The sequence below is a fragment of the Fundulus heteroclitus genome, chromosome 7 (genome assembly GCF_011125445.2).
Source record: "Fundulus heteroclitus isolate FHET01 chromosome 7, MU-UCD_Fhet_4.1, whole genome shotgun sequence".
Classification (NCBI taxonomy): domain Eukaryota; kingdom Metazoa; phylum Chordata; class Actinopteri; order Cyprinodontiformes; family Fundulidae; genus Fundulus; species Fundulus heteroclitus.
Window position 1 is genome coordinate 11,247,722 of NC_046367.1, and position 22,379 is coordinate 11,270,100.

A 22,379-nucleotide genomic window follows, 5' to 3' on the forward strand; every position below is an offset into this window, starting at 1 on the left:
TCATCGGACATGTTCAAACGCTGAATGTGGTGGAAAGCTAACAATCCACATCGACATGCCCTGATTTGCCCCTGATTTGTTTGCTGAGGCTGGCCGTGTATGTCGAGGGAAGTAAAGCACCAGCAGGTGACAAACAAGAGGTGACAGCCGGGTGACGCTGGGCGGTGTGTGTGTGTGTGTGTGTGTGTGTGTGTGTGTGTGTGTGTGTGTGTGTGTGTGTGTGTGTGTGTTGGTGGGTTCATCAGCCTTGTCACTTCAGATTGAGACGGACAGGAAGTCAAGTCAGATCAGGCTAACTCACGCCAAACTAACACAGCTCTCTGAGCTGCTTCCTGAATTTGGTGGAGTGACGGTTAACGAGGGACCCCAGAGTTTACGTCTGAACATGTGTGGGTGTATGTAAACTTAGCCGCCCTTATATACGACGTGCATGAGCTTCTAAACAACTTTATACAAGGAAATCAAGTGATGCTGATCATAGCTTTTTCTTAAGACATTTATCTTTACTCGATCCAGTCTTTTTTTGTGTGTGGGTAGTATGTTATGTAGGCTGAACATCTCAATGTGACCCTCAGAATAAGACACTTTAACCATTTATTTTGTGCTCAGCTCAGATCTCCAGTATCTTATCTTAAATAGAACGTCGACGTTTTAATTTGGCGCCGAGCTGAAATCCCAAATTTTCTGACGAAGCTGCGAGCACGCACTCCATGTTTCTTTGTGGTTACGCAAGCAAGCTAATAATCTTTCCACAATTATTTTGTGGCTTACTATTCAGGATGGTTACGTCACATTTAATTATGCAATAGTCTAAGCTATGTTTACTTTTTGGATATTATGAGTAGAGTTGTCCGTATAGGGTTAAGCATTCTCTATCACATCTGGATGATTGTCTTAAAGTTACAGGTTGGACTTCCCTGACGGGCCAGAGAAGCTATAAACACGTCAGTCCATAATCCAGACTTTCAACCACAAACGTCAACCATGACCTGGATGATCATCTGGCCTCCATGATATTGATCTTGGAAATTCTTAACCTGAGTCAGCCCTGCCTGCTTGTTGTCTCTGCGGTGCCTCAAAAGGTTTCCCTTTGTTGTTGTTTTTTTTTACTGTGATAATGTGAAATCAGTCTCTCCCCTTTACTGAAATGTCTAACAGAGCTTAGCTGTGACGGGTCATCTAAGCAGCGATTCCTCCAAGGAGGAAACCAGGTAGATCGCCTTATGGGGCTTTTATCACAACAGCTGAGGTGAACGTCATCTCTGATCTGACAGTACATCACAGCGCAGAGAAATACGGCTCTTGGTCTGTTCATTTATAACAGGAAGTGTCCTGATGCATCTCAATAATCCAGGTTGAAAAAAAAAAAAAGCTGAGTTGGTTCTCTGGATGGGTTCGTCATTGACTATAATAGGAATGCTAATGATTAATGTAATAGTTAATATAATAGTTCCCTAGGTAATGGATTCCCATCAGACTTATGCATAGATTTCCAGGCTTATGGCATATGTAAAACATAAATAAGAATCATTAAAAATGGTATAATGTTACACTATGTGTTATACAGAGTGGTGCAGTTTGTAGCACAGTTAATTGGTCGCTCCAAATTGTCTGTGTGCGTGTGTATGATGAGTGTCTCTGTGTTGCCTTGTGATGGACAGGCGACCTGTCCAGGGTCACGCAATTACATTGAATGGAAATATTTATTGATAATAGTCCATCCTTCATCCACCAGGACATGGGCACTGGCTCCGCCATGACTCTGAACTAATGAGAGGGTACAGCTAAAAGATGGATGGATGATTTTATATGCTTGAATCTTCAAGAATTTCCAAAAACAACAACAACAACATTAGTGTATTTTTTGGGTTTAATGAGGTCAGTCAGAAAGTCCTGAAGTAGTAGGAAAGTTTGATTTCAAAGTAGTGTAGCAGAATAATAGAGTATCACTGTAAACTGCATTAATGTGGGTAAAGCGAATGTGGAGGTGTATTTTTTGGGGGAAGATGCTAATGTTTTAAGGCCAACATTTTTTTAGAAATAAAGAAAATGAGCAGCACAGTCCAGCATTAGCACAGTCCAGCATTAGCACAGTCCAGCATTAGCACATCAGCACCGACACATTCTCTGGAATCGACCGGGAATCAAAGACGGCAGGCTGACCTGCTGCATGTTGTGCATGCTCTGCTGCAGCAGCTGGATCTGAGCCTCGGGGCCGTGGGCGTGCTCGTCGTCTGGTCGGCTGACTCTGCCCTGCTCCTTCTTCAGAAGCTCCACCTCGTTCCTGTAGGCGTCCAGCTGCCAGCGCAGCGAGTCGTTCTCCTCCTTCAGGGAGGCCTGGGTCTGATCGCACACTCCTGCAGGAGGCCAGGGGGAAATGACCGGATCTTATCAATGCTTAGAACTGGAAGGTTCAGATGACAAAAGCTCAAGCTAACCAAACACAGTTCCTTTTTTTTTTTTTTTTACAGCTGCAAATTTATTAAGACATGAATGAACATAATGCAGTAGCCATAGTGGTTTATCAAACCATTTTCTTCAGTGCGCATCCTCTTGTTGGGAATATCATCCGAATCGTCGTCTGACATCTCCATCTCCTCTTCCCGCCTGATGCCCATGATCTCCTCGCTGTGAGCGTTTCTCAGCTCCTGGGACGTCCCGGCATGGACAAACACAGACACACACACAGCGACAGCCGTCCTCAGCGCACACATCAAACAACAACGACAGACAAACGACGGGACTCTCTCGGCGCGGTTGAGTTATACTGTTGGCTGTATTAAAAGGTCAGGATTCAAGGAATACTGAGTTTGTGGACTGGGTTGCATTTCAGTGGTCATGCACATGCCCGCGTCGAGTACTGGTGGAGAGCAGAGAAGTGAAAGCATAACACCCCCACCTGTGTGATGCCTTATCACTGCTTCAAAAGCCTGTGTTAACCTGATCTCTCACGTAAAAAAACAACAACTTTTCTACAGTTGAGGAGTGAACCCTCTCTCTTTTCACATTTTGTCAAATTACAACCAAAAACCCTAATGTAGCAAACGTTGTGCATGCTTGTAAGATTGCATTTTGCTTAAATAATAAGTGTTGCGTATTGTCATTCGCTCTCACCCTTAGCTAAAGCTCAGCGCAACCAACTGCCTTCAAAAGTCACCGGATTTGTGTTTAGTTTGAAATGTTCAGAATTTAATCCCAGTATAAATTCAGCTGCTCTGTGAAGACTTTGGTGAAAAAAACAACAACAGTAAAACGGTCCCCATCAGTCGTGAAACATGGGGGTGGCAGCATCATGCTGTGGGGATGCTTATCCTCTGCAGAGACAGGGGAGCTGCTTAGAGTTAACGGGAAAACGGATTACGCTAAAAACAGTTCAATCCCGGAGGTTACAGGTTAAGGCTTGAGACGGGAGGAGGTTCGCCTGTTTCCAAACAGCACGATGACCCGAGACACGCGGTCAGAGCTGCAAAGAGTGGGTTTAGATCAAAACGCATTCATTCATAACAAAGACCCACAGCCCGCACCTAAAATCAGTTAAGAATATGTGAAACATTGAAAACCGATGCACACATATGCTTCTCATCCAATTTGACTGGCCTGGAGCTGTTCTGTAAAGACAAATGTTCAGAGATGTCAGCAGCTGGCTTACCCTATGATGGACAGACGACATGTCCAGGGTGTAGCCCAGATTTCATCAGACTTTATATTTAGTCTGTTGCAGAAAATGTGGGTTAAATGCATTGAAAGTTGTGGTCGTAAAGCAAAGAAATTGCGAACAAGTCCGAGGGGAATGGATACACCTAAGGTTAGGAGAATTTTTTTTACATTTCAACTGTTTCATGGTCACAGTCTTAACTGAACGAATTAAGATGACAGGCACAGGTTATGTTATGCTGAATGGGCTGCCTTTAAACTCTCAATCCAATATTTTAAATATTAAGGTGCTTGTTTTACACAAGTGACGAGACTAAAATTGCACTGAAATCTGTTTGGTGTCTGTAGTGGGAAGCATGAAGCTCTTTTGTCACTGCAAAAAACAAAACTAAAAATAAGTCGAATTTTCTTAAAATGAGTGTATTTGTCCTTGATTTGAGCATGCAAATAAGATGATTTGCCAATGGAATAAGATTATTGCACTTAAAATGGGAACAACTCATCTCCGTCATCTTATTTCAAGTGCAGGAAATCTAATTATCTTATTTTAGGGATCAAAAATACTCATTCCATTGGTGGATCATCTTACTTACCTGCTCAAATCAAGGACAAACACAGTAAATTCAAGAAAATGTGACTTATTTTTAGTTCTGTTTTTGCAGTGGTTTCTGTATGAAAAACTTTATGCAAAGCACTTTCTATTTAATTTAATATTGTAGTTTATTTGTTGTTTTACAGCATTACGGCCTTTGCATGTGTCACTACCGCAGCATGCCGGCACCGTGCCCCGCCAAAGGCCTCTGGATCCAGCTGCCTAAAGCCCTTAAATGCTGACTGTGCAGAAACCATCCGTCTTTTACGCTCCAAAGTCTCACTTTCGTACTTGTTATCTTGATTTAATTCTGCGTGAATAATTGATCAGAGACCTAATCCTGGAAATCGCTGTTGCCATGGCAGCGCCTCACACTTTCGAAGCGACATCAGATGTTGCACAGTTTCCCAGCCGGTGAGGAGGAGAGGCCCGCGATCACAGGCAGCTATTTTTCTGTCTGTCTGTCTGTCTGTCTGTCTGCCTGTGTGAACGAAACATCCAGTAGAACAACAACAGGGCCGCCTGACTCTGACAGATCAGACAGGTCTGTCTGTCAGCTCCCTCCCGGGGACTCACGGGCGACAGCAGAGAAGAAAGCGGTAGGCTGGGGTGGGAGGAGAGAACAGAAAAAGAAGGCATACCAACCTCACACTGCTTGCGCCAAATGTCTATGTTCTTGCGCTGCGCTTTTGAGAAATGGTCCCATGCCTTTTGCCTGGTGGCGGCCGTGAAAATGGCGGTGATCTGCTCGACTTTGAGGTGAACAGGAAAGAGGGAGGAGGAGGAGGAGGGTCAAGACAAAATAAGCCATTTTATGTAGCACTGCAGCTCTGACTAGAGGCTCCTACACCAAACAGAGGAGAGACCATGAGCATGCACTGACCACAGGCTGTTACTCTCTGCAGCCTGGACCTGGGTTTTATCAGACAAGAACTCTTCATCATAGGCTTTGGTTCACGGCCGTTTGAAGTTAATTAGCAGTGAAAAACTACCACTTTTCTCTGACGTGGGGCAGTGTTGGGTAGTTATCGGTAGTCAGTGTCTGACCTGTAGACAGGAGTCTGAGTCATCTCGCCTTGAAGAGTCACCAGTGTTATCCAGAACTGAGGTGGGCCACATACTTTTATAATAATAATTTTTCCAAGCATCCAATTGATAATAAACATGGAGCCAATACAGGCCAAGACAAAAAGGGTTTAGGGTTTTCCTAAACATTTTTCACTCCAAAGCATGATCTCTGTAACTGCTGCATGTTGCAGGTATGCTCCAGACTACTCAGAAACACGTCCCACTGACAGCACCGCTTTAAAAAAAAAAAAAGTCTTATTTCTTAAACCGCAATGGTCTGGTCATTTTTAAGATGAATTTCTCAAAACATGGATCTGTGTGTCATGCTTGCTTAACATTTTTTTTTAAAAACATTTCTTCAACAACTAAGTTGGGTATAAGGACATTATCACCAGAAAATATAATGATACTCTACTAAATTTTGGAGTTTTGTTCTGTGATTAAAACTGATGTCCAGGCTGCTTTTGCATTTTCCTTTTTGTTGTTTGCAAACGTCCGACATTTATGGCAGTTTGACAAAGGTTTAGGACCAATAAGATTCCTCTTTGAATAGAAGGACAACAATGTTTGGGGGCAACTATAATCTAAGTGTAAAATACATGTCTTCTCAGGAGGGTTATCCTTGTCCTTTCCAAACAGGACAGGATATTAGAACTTAAAAACACAAAGTTTGAAAAAGCGCCTTTGTCAGTCTCACACAGGTTTCAGAATATGCAAGAATTTAGTTTTCTCAATCAAATACTTCCTATGCATTAACAGTGTAACGAATAACTAAATACAGCAATGTATCTTGCCATACTTTTAGGTTTTGGCTTTACTATGAAATATAAAAAGCGCTGTGCTGGAAGAAACAACCTGGATCCCCCGATTGATATTTATAACAGTACTTCAAATGTCCAAACATTAATTATCTTTTCTGGATGTTATGCAATGAAAATGAGGGATAGATTATAATAGAAAATGAGAAATCTTACAGTTTAATGATCTGTGGTGTTCAAATTTAACAGGTGGATATATTTTGTGGGAAAAAATAAATAATCGAAAAGTTTAGGAGGGAAATAATTAGGTTCAGTGTTGGTCTGGAGCCCTCATTCCCATGAATCCTTACAACCATATTGTAAACTCTTTCAGGGCTGAAATAAACCTTAAGACTGATGCTGAATAAATGAAGCTAAGCCACAAATATCAGACACCTGGCAGATTTAAGATTAAAGTAGTAACTCAAATTGATTAACATGTTTGCTCTGACTTGGCATAATGTTAATGTTTTGGAGTTGCCCAGCCAGAGTCCTGGCTTGAAATCTGTGGGGGGAGGGGAGCTAAAGATTAGGGTGATGGGATGGAGGACTTCACCATAAATAAAGGGTCAAAGTGCCAGTAGGAAAAAGGTATAAAGCTGGTCTGCGGTTAAAAGAGTTTGATTGCTTCAATGCCAATTAATGTGTGTCCATTGAATATAATGAAGTGGATAATCAATCCCCAACATGCAGTTTTCAAAATAAAATGGAATATGTTTACATTTAATTCTGCTAGGATTAAGAATCATTTTGGTCCTAAAGGTAATCTAAATAATTTCATGTTTTTAAAAGTGTGTCATGTGATGAACAGGTCTCTCTCCTGGTGGGTGCTCTGTACTTACATTACAAGCAGATTCACTCGCTTCAAGACTGACAAGGCAACATTTATCCAGAATGGAAGGAGCCTGTTTAGACACCATTTTCATTATGAATGTGGGCACATGTAGTGGGACACACATAAAGCAGAATTTGGTGTATTTAACTTAGAAACAACGCATCCTGTTTCCTCTGCGCTGCACTTCAGCTCTTTTCCCACGGCTGTTGGTGCAGGTACACAGTCTGGTTGGTGTGTCCACTTTAAGCATGGTTTTAACTTTTCCATTCAGACAAGCAGATTCATTGTACAAGCCAGAGGAGCCAGGCCCTTTTAGACTAAATAGGTGAAACACGTTTCCCATGGAGTCACAGGATATTCTCTCATTCTGTGTAAAAATGTTGCCTTTAAAGTTGTGCTCTCGCATTTGCTGTTACTGAACATTTCGAGCTTTAAAATTAAATATGCCTCTGTGAACATGAAACAAAATCCAGACATTTCAAACAGTGTTCTTTAGTGCAGTGTTTACTCTGATGTGAATCTACAGAACAAGGACAATACAAATACAACAACAAAAAATAACTTTAACATCACAGTACTTACCCCGTTTGTACTTTCTTTCACCCACAAATGTTTAAACATGCAAAGTACATTGATGCCAATTTTAATTTTTTTTCTTTTTCATTCTAAAGTATCTGCCTTGGTTACTGTGCAGGATGTGATATTTTCTGAAACAAAACTGAAGCTAATGTCAAAGGGGATCAACTGGCTAGCTACTTCTGAAGTGCTAGCTAGTTGGCCATGGATATGGAGTCGTGTGGACGCAGACACAGACACGGTTCATTCAAAATCATTTGTCAGGCTGGCTGACAACATTCGGGTACCAATGCTTTGGAGAAGCCGTCATGACTTTCCAATTGTTTCTGCTGCGACATTGCGAGAATACTCCAAATGGCTAATCATTAGCTGCTAATGCTAAGGTTGTAGCATCTGCTTCCAGTCGGGGCTAAAGTTAGGGAGGTCTGGACTATATTATATCAACTCTGTAATTCTTGAGACTGAACTGGATAATTCTACAGTGAAGAGAGATTTGTTACAGTTGTGTATTCATGAAATCTTTATACTGTTTGTGAAGACAAACATTTGGTTTCTTTGTTTTCGAACAAACAAGCAAGCTAGAAATACTGTGTGTTGATGATTTTTTTGAGCTATTGATTCAAATTTGTACATTTCGTATGTCATTTTCAAGCTGGAGTTACTTTAAGACATATAAATTTCTTCAGCACCAAAACACAAACAGATTATGGTTTTACACACTTTGTATCGTGTAATGACGCTCCCAACCTCCATGAAAACAGCACCCCAGTGAATCAATCAACCCTCGCTCTAAACTCTTTGACTAGGCTTATTGAATCAGCATACACACGAGACATCAAAAACCTGCAAGAACACCTCCTATCCCTTTACACCAACTGTTACAGTTGGTTTAATTTGTGTAATATTTAGCTAAAATTTAAAGCTAGTCTAATTAGGTATAGACTGTATGGAATCCTTAGTGAAAGAGCTCTCCTTGTGATTTAGAGGCGTACATTCACTTTGCCAGCTCAAGACACCCACAAACTAACACACGCTGGAAAACAGATAACGTCTCCACAACGACACGTTCTTTCTTCAGACATCGTATGAGGAGACCACCCCCTTCGAGGGGTGTGTCTAAGCTTAGAAAAAGCCATCTTTGGGACGTCGCCCGAGAAGTATTGCTGTAAGAGTCTGGCACTGTGACCTTGTGATTATTTCTCTGCCGTATTAGAATAAATGGTTAAGCTAAACCCTGAAGTTGAGTCATCCTTAGAGGATGTTTATAGTGGCAAGCTACATGTGCAAACATATAAATACTAACAAAACCAGATACCCTTGTGCTCTGGTCTAGGCCGGGGATGCAGGCACATATAAAAAAAGATCTGTTTCTCTTTTTCATCCTGTGGGACCTGTTTATTTGTGTGCTAGAGGGTGGCATAGATGGTGGGTAGCATAGCAATATGCTGGTTCTTACAAAGCACATAAAGGCTGTTTTTTATAGTACCTGCTCGACTCTACCAGGTTAGGGTCATTTTCCATTAGAATTGAGTTTCACCTCAATGTAGGTGGGGTCATCACAGCAAATGGCCCTTAAATTAAAGTGAAGGGCCTTGTGTGTAGAAGATAGATCCTCAACTGGAATTTCTTCTTTTTTTTTTGGCTGGGGGTGTCTCTTTTTTACAGTTTTGAAGTCTACTTGCCTTATGTTCATGGGTTGTATTTGATAATCTAATATAATTATAGCAATTATTCTCAAAAGTCAGCTGTCTGGGGTGTGTTGCCGCAAATGAACTCTGACTAGAATTAAAAACTTGAGTTTTGTAAAGTTTGTAAAGCTAGGACTTTGAGTTGATGGCGACTGAGAGACGTTAAACCTGTTTGTCCCCGAGCCATGCTGGATAATCTGTGACGACGGAGCACTCAGCACAGGGCCTGTATCTGTGGCTCTGTGCTCCCGTGCTTTCCACCGCTTGGGTGTGAAAGGTCAGAACGCCGCCGTCGCGCCGCTGCTCCTAAAACGCCTGAGCGACCGACCTCATCGCCGCAGCGCTGTGAGCTCGGGATAACGCAGCTGATGGGGAGATGGATGAGAGAGCGTTGTCATGGAGACGGGGCTGAGATGCTTGCGGAGTAAATGAATCAGATCGAGACGAGGCTTCAAAGTGGATGTGGTGAAAATGTGTTTTGCGGTCTGCTCCTCTGTAATCTGCTCCGGCGCCACACCCTGCAGCAGCGAGAGGACCTCTGGTGTACTCATGGGGGGATGGGGATGAGATGATAGGGATTTAACAAGGTGTTTATGACTAAAATATTACTGTCTTTAAAGTTCTCACACATTGCAGTTTCCTTACAATACTGATGAAAGTGAATCTGGAATTTCAGGAGATGTCACCAGCCACACTGCTGGACCCTGTTGGCTCTTGCTGTTATTCACGTTCTTGTCAACTGATAACCTGATCGGTAAATCCTCAGTCCGGCTTGCCTGAATAACTGCACAGCTTACCGTTAGTTTCGCGAAGATGTTCCTGGCGACATGTAACCATCTGTCTGAAAGCGTCTCTCACTGTGACTGCGTCACATTTAACACGCATACTCACATTGTGTTAAAATGGCCATCAGGGCGTTCTTGAAGATCTCCTTGGCTCGCTCCATCTCCTCCTCGTGGAGAGCCTTCTCGCTCATCAGCCGGCGAACGTGGCTGTTTGCCGACTGGATCATGGAGTAGAAGTGGTTGGCGGACCTGCGGTTGACTTCGCCTCGGTCGATCCAGGTGAAGAGCACAGCCGTGGCCTCGCTGAACTTGTTGTCGTCTGCGGAGACAGTGCAGGACAGTTCAGCTAGCTCCAGCGGTTTACTGCAGGCAGGTTTGGATAGTCATGCAGGTTTGGACAGTAATACATCTCTCTTTGGCAACACTTTCTATTGACAGAATGTTTCCTTGATGATTTTGACAAAGAACGAATAGGAACAAGTGGGGTAACAGTAAATGTATTTTTACTCCTAGATTTCAGTAGGATGCATAACAAACACAACGTTGCTTAGAACCCGTACACGTGCAAAATGTTTTTACATGGGACTAAAGGCCAGAACTCTGCCACTGAGCAATACTCTGAATTTCAACGTTGAACCTTTATCTAGAGTGGATTTAAGCACAAGTCAATGATGTATTTGTATGTAGTGCTGATCTAGACAGATATAAATTGTCTATGTTTACGCCAAGAAAAACTGCCTGGTCTATAAATGTATTTTTACTCCTAGATTTCAGTAGAATGCATAACAAACACAACGTTGCTTAGAACCCGTACACGTGCAAAATGTTTTTACATGGGACTAAAGGCCAGAACTCTGCCACTGAGCAATACTCTCAATTTTAACGTTGAACTTTTCAGAGTTCAGAAGGTTGTGGGTTCGATTCCAGCTTCCCCTTGCCACATGTCGATGTGCCCCTGGGCAAGGCACTTAACCCCAAATTGCCTACCGAGCTGTGTCTCAGTGTATGGGGAGTGCTAGCCGAGTGGTTAGAGCAGCGCGCGTGCACTCAGAGAAGGATGCAAGTACCCGGTTCGATCCCCAGCGCCGGCACTCTGAGTCCCTGAGCAAGACCCTTAACCCCAGAACCGCCGCACATGGCAGCCCACTGCTCCCCAAGGGTGATGGGTTAAAAGCAGAGAACAAATTAGGTTGTAATGTATGTTTCAATGACAATGAAGATGATATTACTATTACTAAGCTTAGATTTAGAACCAACACTCTATAAGGAGCCAGGACACATAAACCAAAACTTTTAAACAGCTTCATTTGATCCATTATAAATGAGTTTCCACTTTATTCCCGTTTAGATATTACGGTGTCATTATTAATGTGCAGAAAAGGAGAGCTAATAATCCAGAGAATTGTGATACATATGAAAAATATTTATTTCCCTGTTTGGCAAATGGCAAATAGGAACCAGAAGCCACTCCCCCCCAAAAAAAGGATTATTAAACATTTGAGCTGTACAGGCTCTGAACTGGCAGCACCAAACAGTTTCCACCATGAAAAACGTCCCTTTTTTAAACATGAATCACAATTTCCGAGCAAAACCGCTGCACTCTGATACAGCAGCAACTCTCTCACAGAGAGGATGTAGCGCTGACACAGTGTCTGTCAAGAAGATGGAAGAAAAACAGAGTTCGTGGATGTTGTTTAGGAACGTTTTCATCTAAAAAAACGTTTCTTGGTCATTTTCAGGCAGACACCTCTGTCCGTTTCCTTTGACGCAACTCGTACGGAAAGATCTAAGATTAAAACAAAGGTACGCGCCAAACTGGGATCCTAGTGAACAACTAAAACTCCCAATGGTGCATTCTTTAACACAATCAAACAACAGCACAGCTCGCACATCTGTTGGTGTATTTTCTAGTCTCTAGAGCAGCAGATATCGACACATGACATTAAAGACGTATAAAGACGCTTGAACCGCCGTTAGTCCGTTGGAATAATCTACGATGGCATTTTTCTGCCACATTCAGGGTGCATTACCACCTGGCACGACGAGCTTACCTAAATACGTTCATTTATAACTGCTTCTTTAAATCCCGACTCAAAACAGCCGCGCTCCTTATTAGCTTTTAAAAATGAAGCGCTTACGGACGCCGAGTATCTGGCTAGATGTCTTTTTAATGCAACAACAGGCCCAATGGTGACTGAGAGGAATGATAAGGAATCTGTTTCTTTGGTCTTTTAACACTCAGCCAGGCTAAACAAACAGAGCGGTAGGAAGTGGGAGATAAAACCCTTCCCCATAGGCCCTCACTGTTCATGGCTCTATGAACCATGCCGCAGCCGCCGATCGCCGAAAGGCACTCTTGATTTCTTTCCCCCCCCCCCACAATCAGCCTCAGCCGCACAGAGCCGAGCCTCTGCAGGCCTCCGTCTTCGGCTTTCTTCTCCTATTTGAATAATAATTGAAGGATGCCACGGAGCGGCTGAAGACCGCAGAACAGAGTGAATTAGACAGCGTTTAATGAGCTCAATACCCAGCGCAACACAACCTGTAAGAAGACACTTTCCCCAGCCCCGATAAAGGCCCATTCATTCCCAGCAGCAGATTACAGTCACATTACAGCGAGCAACAATGAAACGCCGCTGAACAGGGACGAGCGGGGGAAGAATGGAAATGTATTTCCCCCGCTGTCTGACGGGAAGAATGAATTGAAAAGGTTTATTCAGAGAGAAAACAAGCTTGTTTATTTAGGTATTACAGGAAGGGAGGAAAAAAGTGCACCGGGGCTCAGATTACGGAGAACCAAATATTAACAAATCAAAGCAACGTGCCGCTCCTTCTCAGGAGAGACGGAAACAAAAGCAGGGTACCAACCGGTGGGAGGGGAAAAAAAAGGGAAATCTTATCCATATTCATTTAAATTTAATTGTGGTATTATCTGCGGTATTACGGTGTTGCATGCCAGTTGTGGTCCAATTTATTGCTTTTTTTAATTACAGTGTTCGGTTTTAGGAATAAATTCTATTTTGCACAGCTCCCGCCACCATGTGTCGGTCTGCTTCATTAATGTTCTTGTCCTGTATTTACTTCAATAAACTAAACTAAACTAAACAGAAAAGCTATGATTTCTGCCATATGTTAATTAATTTGAGATAACATATGTGAATAATTAAGAACGTTAAAGAGAATTCAGTTTGCTGCAATCTGCGCTTCAGCCACTAGATGGCTCTAACATTACTTCTTTCAGACTGCCAGGGAGTGTTTGACTGTCATTTGACTGACTGGTTGGGTGAACCTTTCCTCTGCTGACTCATACGCCGCTGCCTTAGTAAAAGGAATGTTTACATTTGATTTCAGTTTTCTGTGACTCATTCAAAGGTAAGGATGTGTCATCAGCTCCTCTGATTGGCCAGTGTTAGCTCGTTTGGTGAGTATTGAGGCTGGGCGGTTGGCATCGTTGACAGGACTAGACAATGGTTGCACTGAGTAGTTTACACATACAGCGGCGTTGACTACAACACATTGCTGAGTTTTATGATTGACACATCCCTTAGAACCATGTAATGGTTTGTCATAACTGCAGTGCACGACAGGGAGTCGCTGGGGCAGAATCCTCCACTCAGTACCTCATCCATACTGCACCCAACTGTGTATTTGCCCAGTACCACCAATAAAAGGGGAACGCAGTGAGAACAATGTGGCTAAATATAGCAGGGAAGGAGAAGAAACAAACAGAATGCAGACTGCAGACGTCTCCTTCTAAAATCAAGCTGAGTATTAAGTCTGGACCAGTAAGTGACACAGTCGACGGCGTTTGATATACCCAAAACATTTTCAGTGTTCCTCGATAAGGTACAGAATCATTTCAGTAGACAGAGGAGATTTAGAATTGTTTTCAAATTCATCTTTAAGTTATTTTATTTAAATTCTATTTAGTAGAATTAGGTTGGGATTCAGAGTTTGCATATATATATATATATATATATATATATATATATATATATATATATATATATATATATATATATATATATATATATATATATATATATATAAATAAGACCCTTTTCTCATAATAATACTGTGAGAAACTGAAGGTTGAGCTCTGACTTACGAAGCAGTCAAGAGAAACTTTCAGTGAATCTTTAATTAGACCAAGATCCTATTAGGGTCACTTTGAGGGGGAAAAAAATAAGTACGAGGAAGTATTTTAATTATGTTCCTTTTTTAAGTTGAAAACGACAAAAAAAGTCAAAAATGATGAGAATAAGCAGATCAATGATAAAGCGGAAATAGCAAGAATTAAGCTGCTAGGTTGTGATGAAGGTGTAACCATTAAACCAAACCAACACCGGCACAAACATCAACCTTGCCAAAATAAGCCAATAATGTTAAACATTAGAAACTGAGCCGAATAAATAAATTCTCTCTTTGCATAGAAACAGCTCATGGACATAAACTCTTCATCGGTAGTAGGCTTTCCCCACGCATACCAGAAAGTACGAAAGTGTCACCATTCCACCTTTTAATCAAAACATAATTTCTGATTCATTCTGAATATTTTCACTTTCACTTTTTGAGACCTTTTTTTGAGTTGAATTTCTTTCCTAAATATTAAAAAAAAATATTCTGTAATGGAAAAGCAAATGATATTCATGATATTATGCATACAAATCAAAACGATCACCAACAAAAACAAAAACGTGCACCAATTTCTTTCTTCTCCACCACGTGACCCTAATATTTCTTTGTACTTTAGAAAAGGAAGCCATTAATCGACCATTTTATACACTTACTAGAATGACTGCTGTTGTGTGCTATGTTGTAAGAATGTGGTAGATGTAGAGATGCATACTTTTTAGTTTCACAAATTTCTTGTCGAGGATCTCGTTTAAGAAAGGCCGTACGTGTTTATTAGTGGATAAATGATGCAAATGTAGTTAGAATGGTTCCAGCGTCAAACAGCAGCAACGCAGGCCGGTGCATGAAGGTTGTGCTTTCCTGAGAAAGAATGATCACTGTAATAGCTGCGATAAGCAGTGTATTGGTTTTCAGCGAGACGGAATTGCATTAAATTACCTAAATGATTCCAGTTCCTGTTTTCCAGGAACACAGAAAGGACAAAACCGTTTCTCGCTGCAAATGTGCAGCGCTCTCCGTCCGGGAGAGATAAGCTCCCTCCACAGCTGAGCGGAAGATACATGACGGAGGAGGAGTAGTGACCTTCACGCTTCTCCACAAACATCACTCACCCCAGGCTTCTCACTCCATACCTGATTCGGCTCACTCCCACGCTCTTTCTTCTGCACCCGATCTGGTGTGCAGAGGAAGCAGGTGAAACGTTCTAGTTACTTTATCACCCCCACAGTGTTGATAAGTTTGAAAAAGTCTGGAATTTTCTTCAAGCATTTTGGCAGATCTGCATAAGCATGGAATAAACAACAATGGAGTATGCAAAAAAAAAAAACCAAGAGGTGTTCCAGACTTCTTTAGTTTACTTCAGTTTTATAAAGGACAAAAATCAAATATTAAATGCAGTGATTTATATGTTAATTCTATATTTATTACATCACACTTCCCTTTAACTTCATTTTGATTGTGCTTTTTATTGTTGTTGTTGACAATTTTGGCATTAGACAACTTCAAATCCTAAAGGTATTGGACCTTGTGTCTCTGGTTAAAATGACAAGCAATGCCCTAAAAACTTTTTTTTGAAACAAAATAAAGGTAAAATTAGTTCACAAACTGTGCTTTAAAGAGCCTGTATTTATTGTTTCATACCTTAATCCTTGTTGGACAAGTGCAAGCCTTACAGATTTTGAAACTGAGCTATTCTAAGTAAAACCAGATGCCTTAAGAGCAGGGAAATGGCCCTTTAGCATACTACATAAAAATAGGAAACACGTTTTGGCATCAACTTGTTCCGTGATTTGTGGATTCTACAGATGAGACCGCTATTCAAGCAGTTCAAGATGAATTGTGTACTCTAATGTCAAGAATGTTATGTTAACGTTAAAGTAAAACCCCGCAATCAGCACAGAGGACCCGTGAGTTTACATTTTCGTTCTCTTACATCTAAAGCACACATGTAAACCTTAGTCCCAGTAAGATCACTTTCAGTTTACCCAAAGAAAACGTTGAATGTAAAAGAAACGTATCTTTCCATCGTTCCTATGACGTAATAAACAGATGAACCTGATCATGGAGCAGCCTTTTCCTCTGTCGGCACAGACAGCTTCACATAAACCCACGTGTTTGTGACAGCTGCCACACACAGCACAGAGAAAGATCAATAACTGTGCAGCTTCCTGAAAGGTTCGTCTGCATTTGGTATTAAACCTGCCGGGTGGTCTAAAAAAGTGCTTATACAACACAAACACAGATCTCTGCGTCATCTTCAAGAAGCTTTACATAATTATAAAATAACATATGTGATAGAACCACTGTAGACATGGCAACGCCTCAATGTGTTTTTGCTTCTGAGACGACAATAGATTGATAGACTGATGTTAAACGCGCTCCCTAAAAATCAACAGAGCTGCCTCAGCCGTTAGCACCAAGCCGGGTGGTACGTTTAGCTAGTATCATCATGAGCTGTCCTGTTTGTCTCGGAAGCTGCCCACCTTTTAGTTTCTCTGCTAGCAGCGTCGCCTCGTGTTCAGAGTAGTGCACTATGGGAGGAGGAGACGGCGGCAGCAGGCGCTCCTCGTGAACCTTCCGCCGATGCCTCTCCTCCCGAGCCAGCAGGCGCTGCTTGCACTCCCACTCGTACAGGTCGTCTCTGGCTTGAGCGAAGTCCACGTGGATTTTTCCGGAGTCCTTCTTCTCCGTGCTGGAACCGATGCGCATCCGGTATCCTGAACAAAAAAAAACAACATATAAAACAAGGAAATGCTCATAAGGCCAGAATGCTAACCCTAACCTTTCACAGATCTGAAACCACATGTTTTACAATAAAAACAGCCGTACAAAACACAGACGTTAAAACATAAAAGAAAAGATAAAGTGCACACATATAACACTATATAGCCTAAAAATTGTTAAAAGCCTCTGAATAAATGTTTAGTTGCTACTTTAAAGAATCAACAGAATCAAGACAGCGCTAAGATGGATCGATTGGTTTCAGTTATTAAGTTCCCATAACATCTCAGGGACAACACTTAGAGGTTCCAGTTCACTTTCAAGTACTTGTCACAGAGCCACTGTTTGATTCTACTAAAACAGTTTGTCCAGGAAGACAACGTTCAATATTCATTTGGCTTAAAGGCCAGTAGAACGGAATACCATGAGCATAAGTAAACTGACTGATTATTTTGCTCAGCGGGTAAATAGCTTGGTCATGTTTTATTTTGAAACATGATATGATTTAACAATGTTTACATTTAATACTTCATAAACATGCATCATGTTTCAAAAAGGAGTAGGATGAAGCATAAGCTTATTAAGCCCTACCCCTCAGTTACATGTGTCATGGAGGTAAAGGACAAATATTTACAGTAAAACAAACAGTATACCAACTTTTTATAAATTACTCTTTTTTGTATTCATCAAAAATACTTTTCTTATATTCTTTTTTGAATTGCTGGATGCTTTTACATTGTTTGATGTTTTCAGGCAAGCTGTTCCAGAGCTTCACTCCGCTAATTGATAAACTAAAGCTTCTTTTTGTTGTTCGAACATACTTAGTTTTTAAATTTAATTTTCCTCTTAAAGAATATCTTCCATCTCTATCAGAAAACACTTGTTGTATGTGTGCAGGAAGTAAGTTATTTCTTGCTTTATAAAGGATTTGAGCAGTTCTGAAATTGATCAGATCTACAAATTTGAGAACTCTTGAATCAAGGAAGAAACAGTGGGTGTGATCTCTAAAATGTTTGTTATTCGTTACTCGTATTGCTTTCTTTTGCATAATACTCAATGGTTGAATGTTTGTTTTGTAAGTGTGACCCAATATACAAAAGAAAGAGAATAGGTTCCAAGACTGATCCCTGTGGTACCCCACATAGGCGACTCTGGGAGTCTGACAGGATCTGCAACAGTCCTGAATGTTCTGCTAGAAAGATAGGAGGTAAACCACTTTACAGCCACACCCAATGAACTGACTACAGCCTGATCAACAGAATCAAAGAACCATTTTACTGGACTCCCAAGAGTCAGCGGACATCAAATCATCACTAGACATTTTGTGTAATGTTGACCTTTGCCTCATACCCTTACATTAGTAAACAAGATGATTGGTGATTTCCCTACAAAATCTCTACAACTGCTTTCCTTGGTTTATTTAGTCACGTTGACAGTAGGTTTGCCGGGCATCCCTTAAACATTGAAATCATCTAAAATTTGCAGGAGTTGTCCCATATTTAATCAATGCAGAATGCACATTGTATGGATTTGTTTAAGTTAATGCCAATCTCCTTATAGGCAGCAATGAAACAGGCATAGCAAACCATGAGCCTCTCTGACTCAAAGTATTTCCCGGAGAAGGTGCTGAACCTAAATTTGGATTCCTCTCAGGAGAGGTGATATAAAAGCTTAGACTTGCTCACCTGACAGGTAGATAGCTTTGTCAATCATGAACTCCTCACTGAAACGAATGTGGCAGAAGTTCTTCTTGCTCTTGCGGATGGCAGTGATCTCCCCGCACTGGTCGAAAACCTCCCTGATAATGTCTTCCGTGGCGTTCTCAGGCAGACCTCCCACAAACACCGTCTTACAGCCAGGGGGGCGCTCCCGTGTCGACGGAGGGGGCAGATCTGAAGTCATCAGCATGAATGTCATTACTCGGTAATTTAATCTTCAGCAAAGCACGTATTAAACAGGTGGACTCAGATATTTATCCATGTTGTCAGGTAGATCTGTGTTTTTAGTAACATACAAATCAATTACAGGAATACAGCAGTGATATATGCTGCTCTGAGACATTATTTTGGCTTTCCTAGATATGTCTGGTATTTATTCCTGGAAAAGCTTTCTTGCCTTGTTTGATCAGTCTAATTCCCTTAATTTAAAGTTCAACTGCATTGATCTTCTTAAAGAAAACTACCGAAGCAGACTGATGGGTTCTTACTGGGGTTCTGGGGGAAGAGGGTGCAGCTGTTGCAGTGGATAATCTCTTTAATGACAGGCCCGTCAGCAGGAATGGGTGGAGGTGGGACCAGGTTGATGCCTGCCATCATTGGGTTCATTGGTGCAATCAGGCCCAGCCCGGGGTCAAATCTCGGGATACACAGAGAGTCTGTGGGACAGACAGCAGAACAACAAAGATTGTGTAAAATCAACCAGATGAAACATTTTTTTTACCAGATTAAATTCAAGAAAGGTGATACGTAATCTGACATGTGGTGTTTTCTACTGCTGCTGCACTCTCAACATGAAACTGGCTCAGCATTATTACAGTAGTTGATTGTGATGAAATTAGAGTCGCAAATGTGGGCGTAAAATGATGAAAATAGTTCGTTTTTGCATGAACACTGCACCTGACAATGTAACAAAAGTATTTTTTTCCCCATATATGCTTGAAATATTGAGCTGCCAACCAAAAAGAAAACATTCAAATGATTGAAAATCAGCTTTCAAAGTCAACATTTTGCATTTGTTTTTACGCTAGAAGGACAAACTTAATGATATTCAAAATAGCTGGTGAGAGAAATCAGATGATGTTGAGCTTGATCAGTCCTGTCCTGTGAGCATCTGGCTGGATGTGAATGCACACTAACTGCTACCATTAAAACTACACTTCCTAATGCCGGTGCTGTTATGGACTGAAGATGACTTAAATGGATCTATTTCCAGCATCAGTGAGACGTTTCCAATGAAGTCAGAGCAAGCACCGAGACGCAAGAAGCTATTCAAACGATACAGACATGTCTGTGGTTCATTCAGGTTGCGAGAGAGCGAGAGAGAGACAGAGAGAGAGAGCAAAATGTTCTTGCAGAAAACAGTAAAGCTAAATCATGTCACTGCAAAGCTGAATCCTTTTGGGCTTTCACCCTCTGTCTGTGATGGAGAATGCTGGGTTTGGAAATGTTGTCAGCGTTTTGGAACATTCTGCGTTAAGACCAGGATCTACAATCACCAGGCAATACACACAAAGACTACTGTTTGAGGGGTGCTAGCTGCGCTAACCAAGGGGATGCTAACCTGCGCTAATTTCTGAAATAAGATGCCAGGATCTACGATAAGATACCGGTATTATGTTCAGTGTTTTTGCAAGTTTAAGATGTGAACTCTGTAGGTCAATCATCTTGCTGCTGTTGTGAAAATATCACTCAAACCCTTAGTAAAATATTCAACAACAGCCTATGGCAGGAGGGCTTGGAAGAATATTTTCGAATGGTCTTCTCATATTATAAAACTTAAAGAGATATCAGAATCAGCAGGTCAGAGCTTTATCAAAGCAGAAACCTTGGACGATCGACCACAAAATGCAGAATTAATGTCACCATCACAATTTGCAGGATCAGTATCTGGTTGTGTATCTTGCTTTGTTGTGCTTGTTTTTGTTAAAGCTGCTTTTTAAACCTAAAACACCATTTTAAGTAACAACAAAGAGTTTTCTAACTTATCAAAAACAATCAATTACTTCGACTACAGTCATGTCTGGATGACATCAAAAGCTGGATGACTTTAAATTTCCTGCATTTAAATTCTGACAAGACAGAAGTTGTAATCTTTGGACCAGAGTCCTCAAAAAATAAACTTCTTAATCAATCCCTTAATCTGGATGGCATTAACTTGGCCTCTGGTAATAAAGTAAAACATCTTGGTGTTATTTTCGACCAAGACATGTCATTTAAATCCCATATTAAACAGGTTTCCAGAGTTTCCTTTTTTCAAAATTAGAAACATTCTCTCCAGGAGTGATGCTGAAAAACTAGTCCATGCATTTGTTACTTCAAGGCTGGACTATTGTAATTCTTTACTATCAGGAAGTCCACAAAATGCAGTTCAAAGTCTTCAGCTGATCCAAAATGCTGCAGCAAGAGTTCTGATGAAAATCAACAAGCGGGATCATATTTCTCCAATTTTAGCTTCCCTTCATTGGCTTCCTGTTAAATCAAGAATAGAATTTAAAATGCTTCTTCTAACGTATAAAGCCCTTAATAATCAAGCTCCATCATATATCAGAGCTCTGATTACCCCGTATGTTCCTAACAGAGCACTTTGCTCTCAGACTGCAGGTCTGCTGGTGGTTCCTAGAGTCTCTAAAAGTAGAATGGGAGGCAGATCCTTTAGCTATCAGGCTCCTCTCCTGTGGAACCAACTCCCAGTTTTGGTCCGTGAGGCAGACACCCCGTCTACTTTTAAGACTAATCTTAAAACTTTCCTTTTTGACAAAGCTTATAGTTAGAGTGGCTCATGTTACCCTGAGCTATCTCTATAGTTTTACTGCTATAGGCTTAGGCTACTGGAGGACATTAGGGCCTATCTTCTCCTACTGTTCTCCAATTTATTTAAACTTTTAACTTCATACTGTCTTTTTCCCTCTTCATTGTAGGTACACCTGGTCTGGCGTTCTTTTAGCTCTGACACCATCCAGGAGTGCAGATCGTCTGCCATCGACATCTCTAACACAAAAAGGATTCCTGGATCAATGTGTGCTTCTATGCTTGTTGTGTCTCTGCTCTTTCTTCTCTAACCCCCAGTCAATCGAGACAGATGGCCGTTCACACAGAGCCTGGTTCTGCTGGAGGTTTTTCTCCCCGTTAAAGGGGAGTTTTTCTCTCCACTGTCGCTTCATGCATGCTCAGTATAAGGGATTTCTGCAAAGCCATGGACAATGCAGGCGGCTGTCCTCTGTGTCTCTACGCTCTTTCATGAGGACTAAATGCTGCTTGTCAAGACTTGATGCAACCTGCTGGGTTTCCTTGGATAGGAAACTTTTTGACCAATCTGTATAATTTGATGGAATTTGACTTTGTAAAGTGCCTTGAGATGACATGTGTTGCGAATTGGCACTATATAAATAAAATTGGATTAAATAAAAAGATCCCAGCTTCAAAAGTAGGTCGAACAACAAAGGAAAGAACACCAAAAGAGATTAAAAAAAAAGCATCACTAAATCTGAAAGGTACCAGATAGGAAAAGAGAAAGCTGCAGATTGCATGTGTGGTAAAAAAGAAAAAAAAAATCAGCTTAAATGGGTGTATGGGAAAGATAAAGCAGAGGGGAGGGGAGACGAGTGTGTTTGTTCTCCAGGACAAAGAAAGTGAGGACGAATGGGGAAGATAAACAATGAGAAAACAGAGGCGACAGCAGCAATGCTTCTCCTGTCTGGGGGAAAATAGAGCAGGCAGGCTGGAGGAGGGTGGTGCGGCGTTCCCATCTTCAACACTGCAATAACAAGGGAGCGGGAGGAACAAAACGTCAGCAAAAAAAAAAAATCCTCCC

General features: G+C 41.4%; 1 protein-coding gene across 1 annotated transcript in view; it reads right to left on the reverse strand.

Moving 5' to 3' along the window:
* enox1 (ecto-NOX disulfide-thiol exchanger 1) overlaps positions 1-22,379 on the reverse strand; it is a gene marked incomplete in the record, with an annotated part of 142,500 nt that overhangs the window by 15,201 nt on the left and 104,920 nt on the right. The window contains 7 exon segments of the mRNA XM_036138916.1: positions 2,164-2,357; positions 2,531-2,648; positions 4,892-4,998; positions 10,102-10,314; positions 16,613-16,846; positions 18,536-18,742; positions 19,057-19,224. Of these exon segments, the coding sequence (XP_035994809.1) occupies positions 2,164-2,357; positions 2,531-2,648; positions 4,892-4,998; positions 10,102-10,314; positions 16,613-16,846; positions 18,536-18,742; positions 19,057-19,224 (1,241 nt within the window).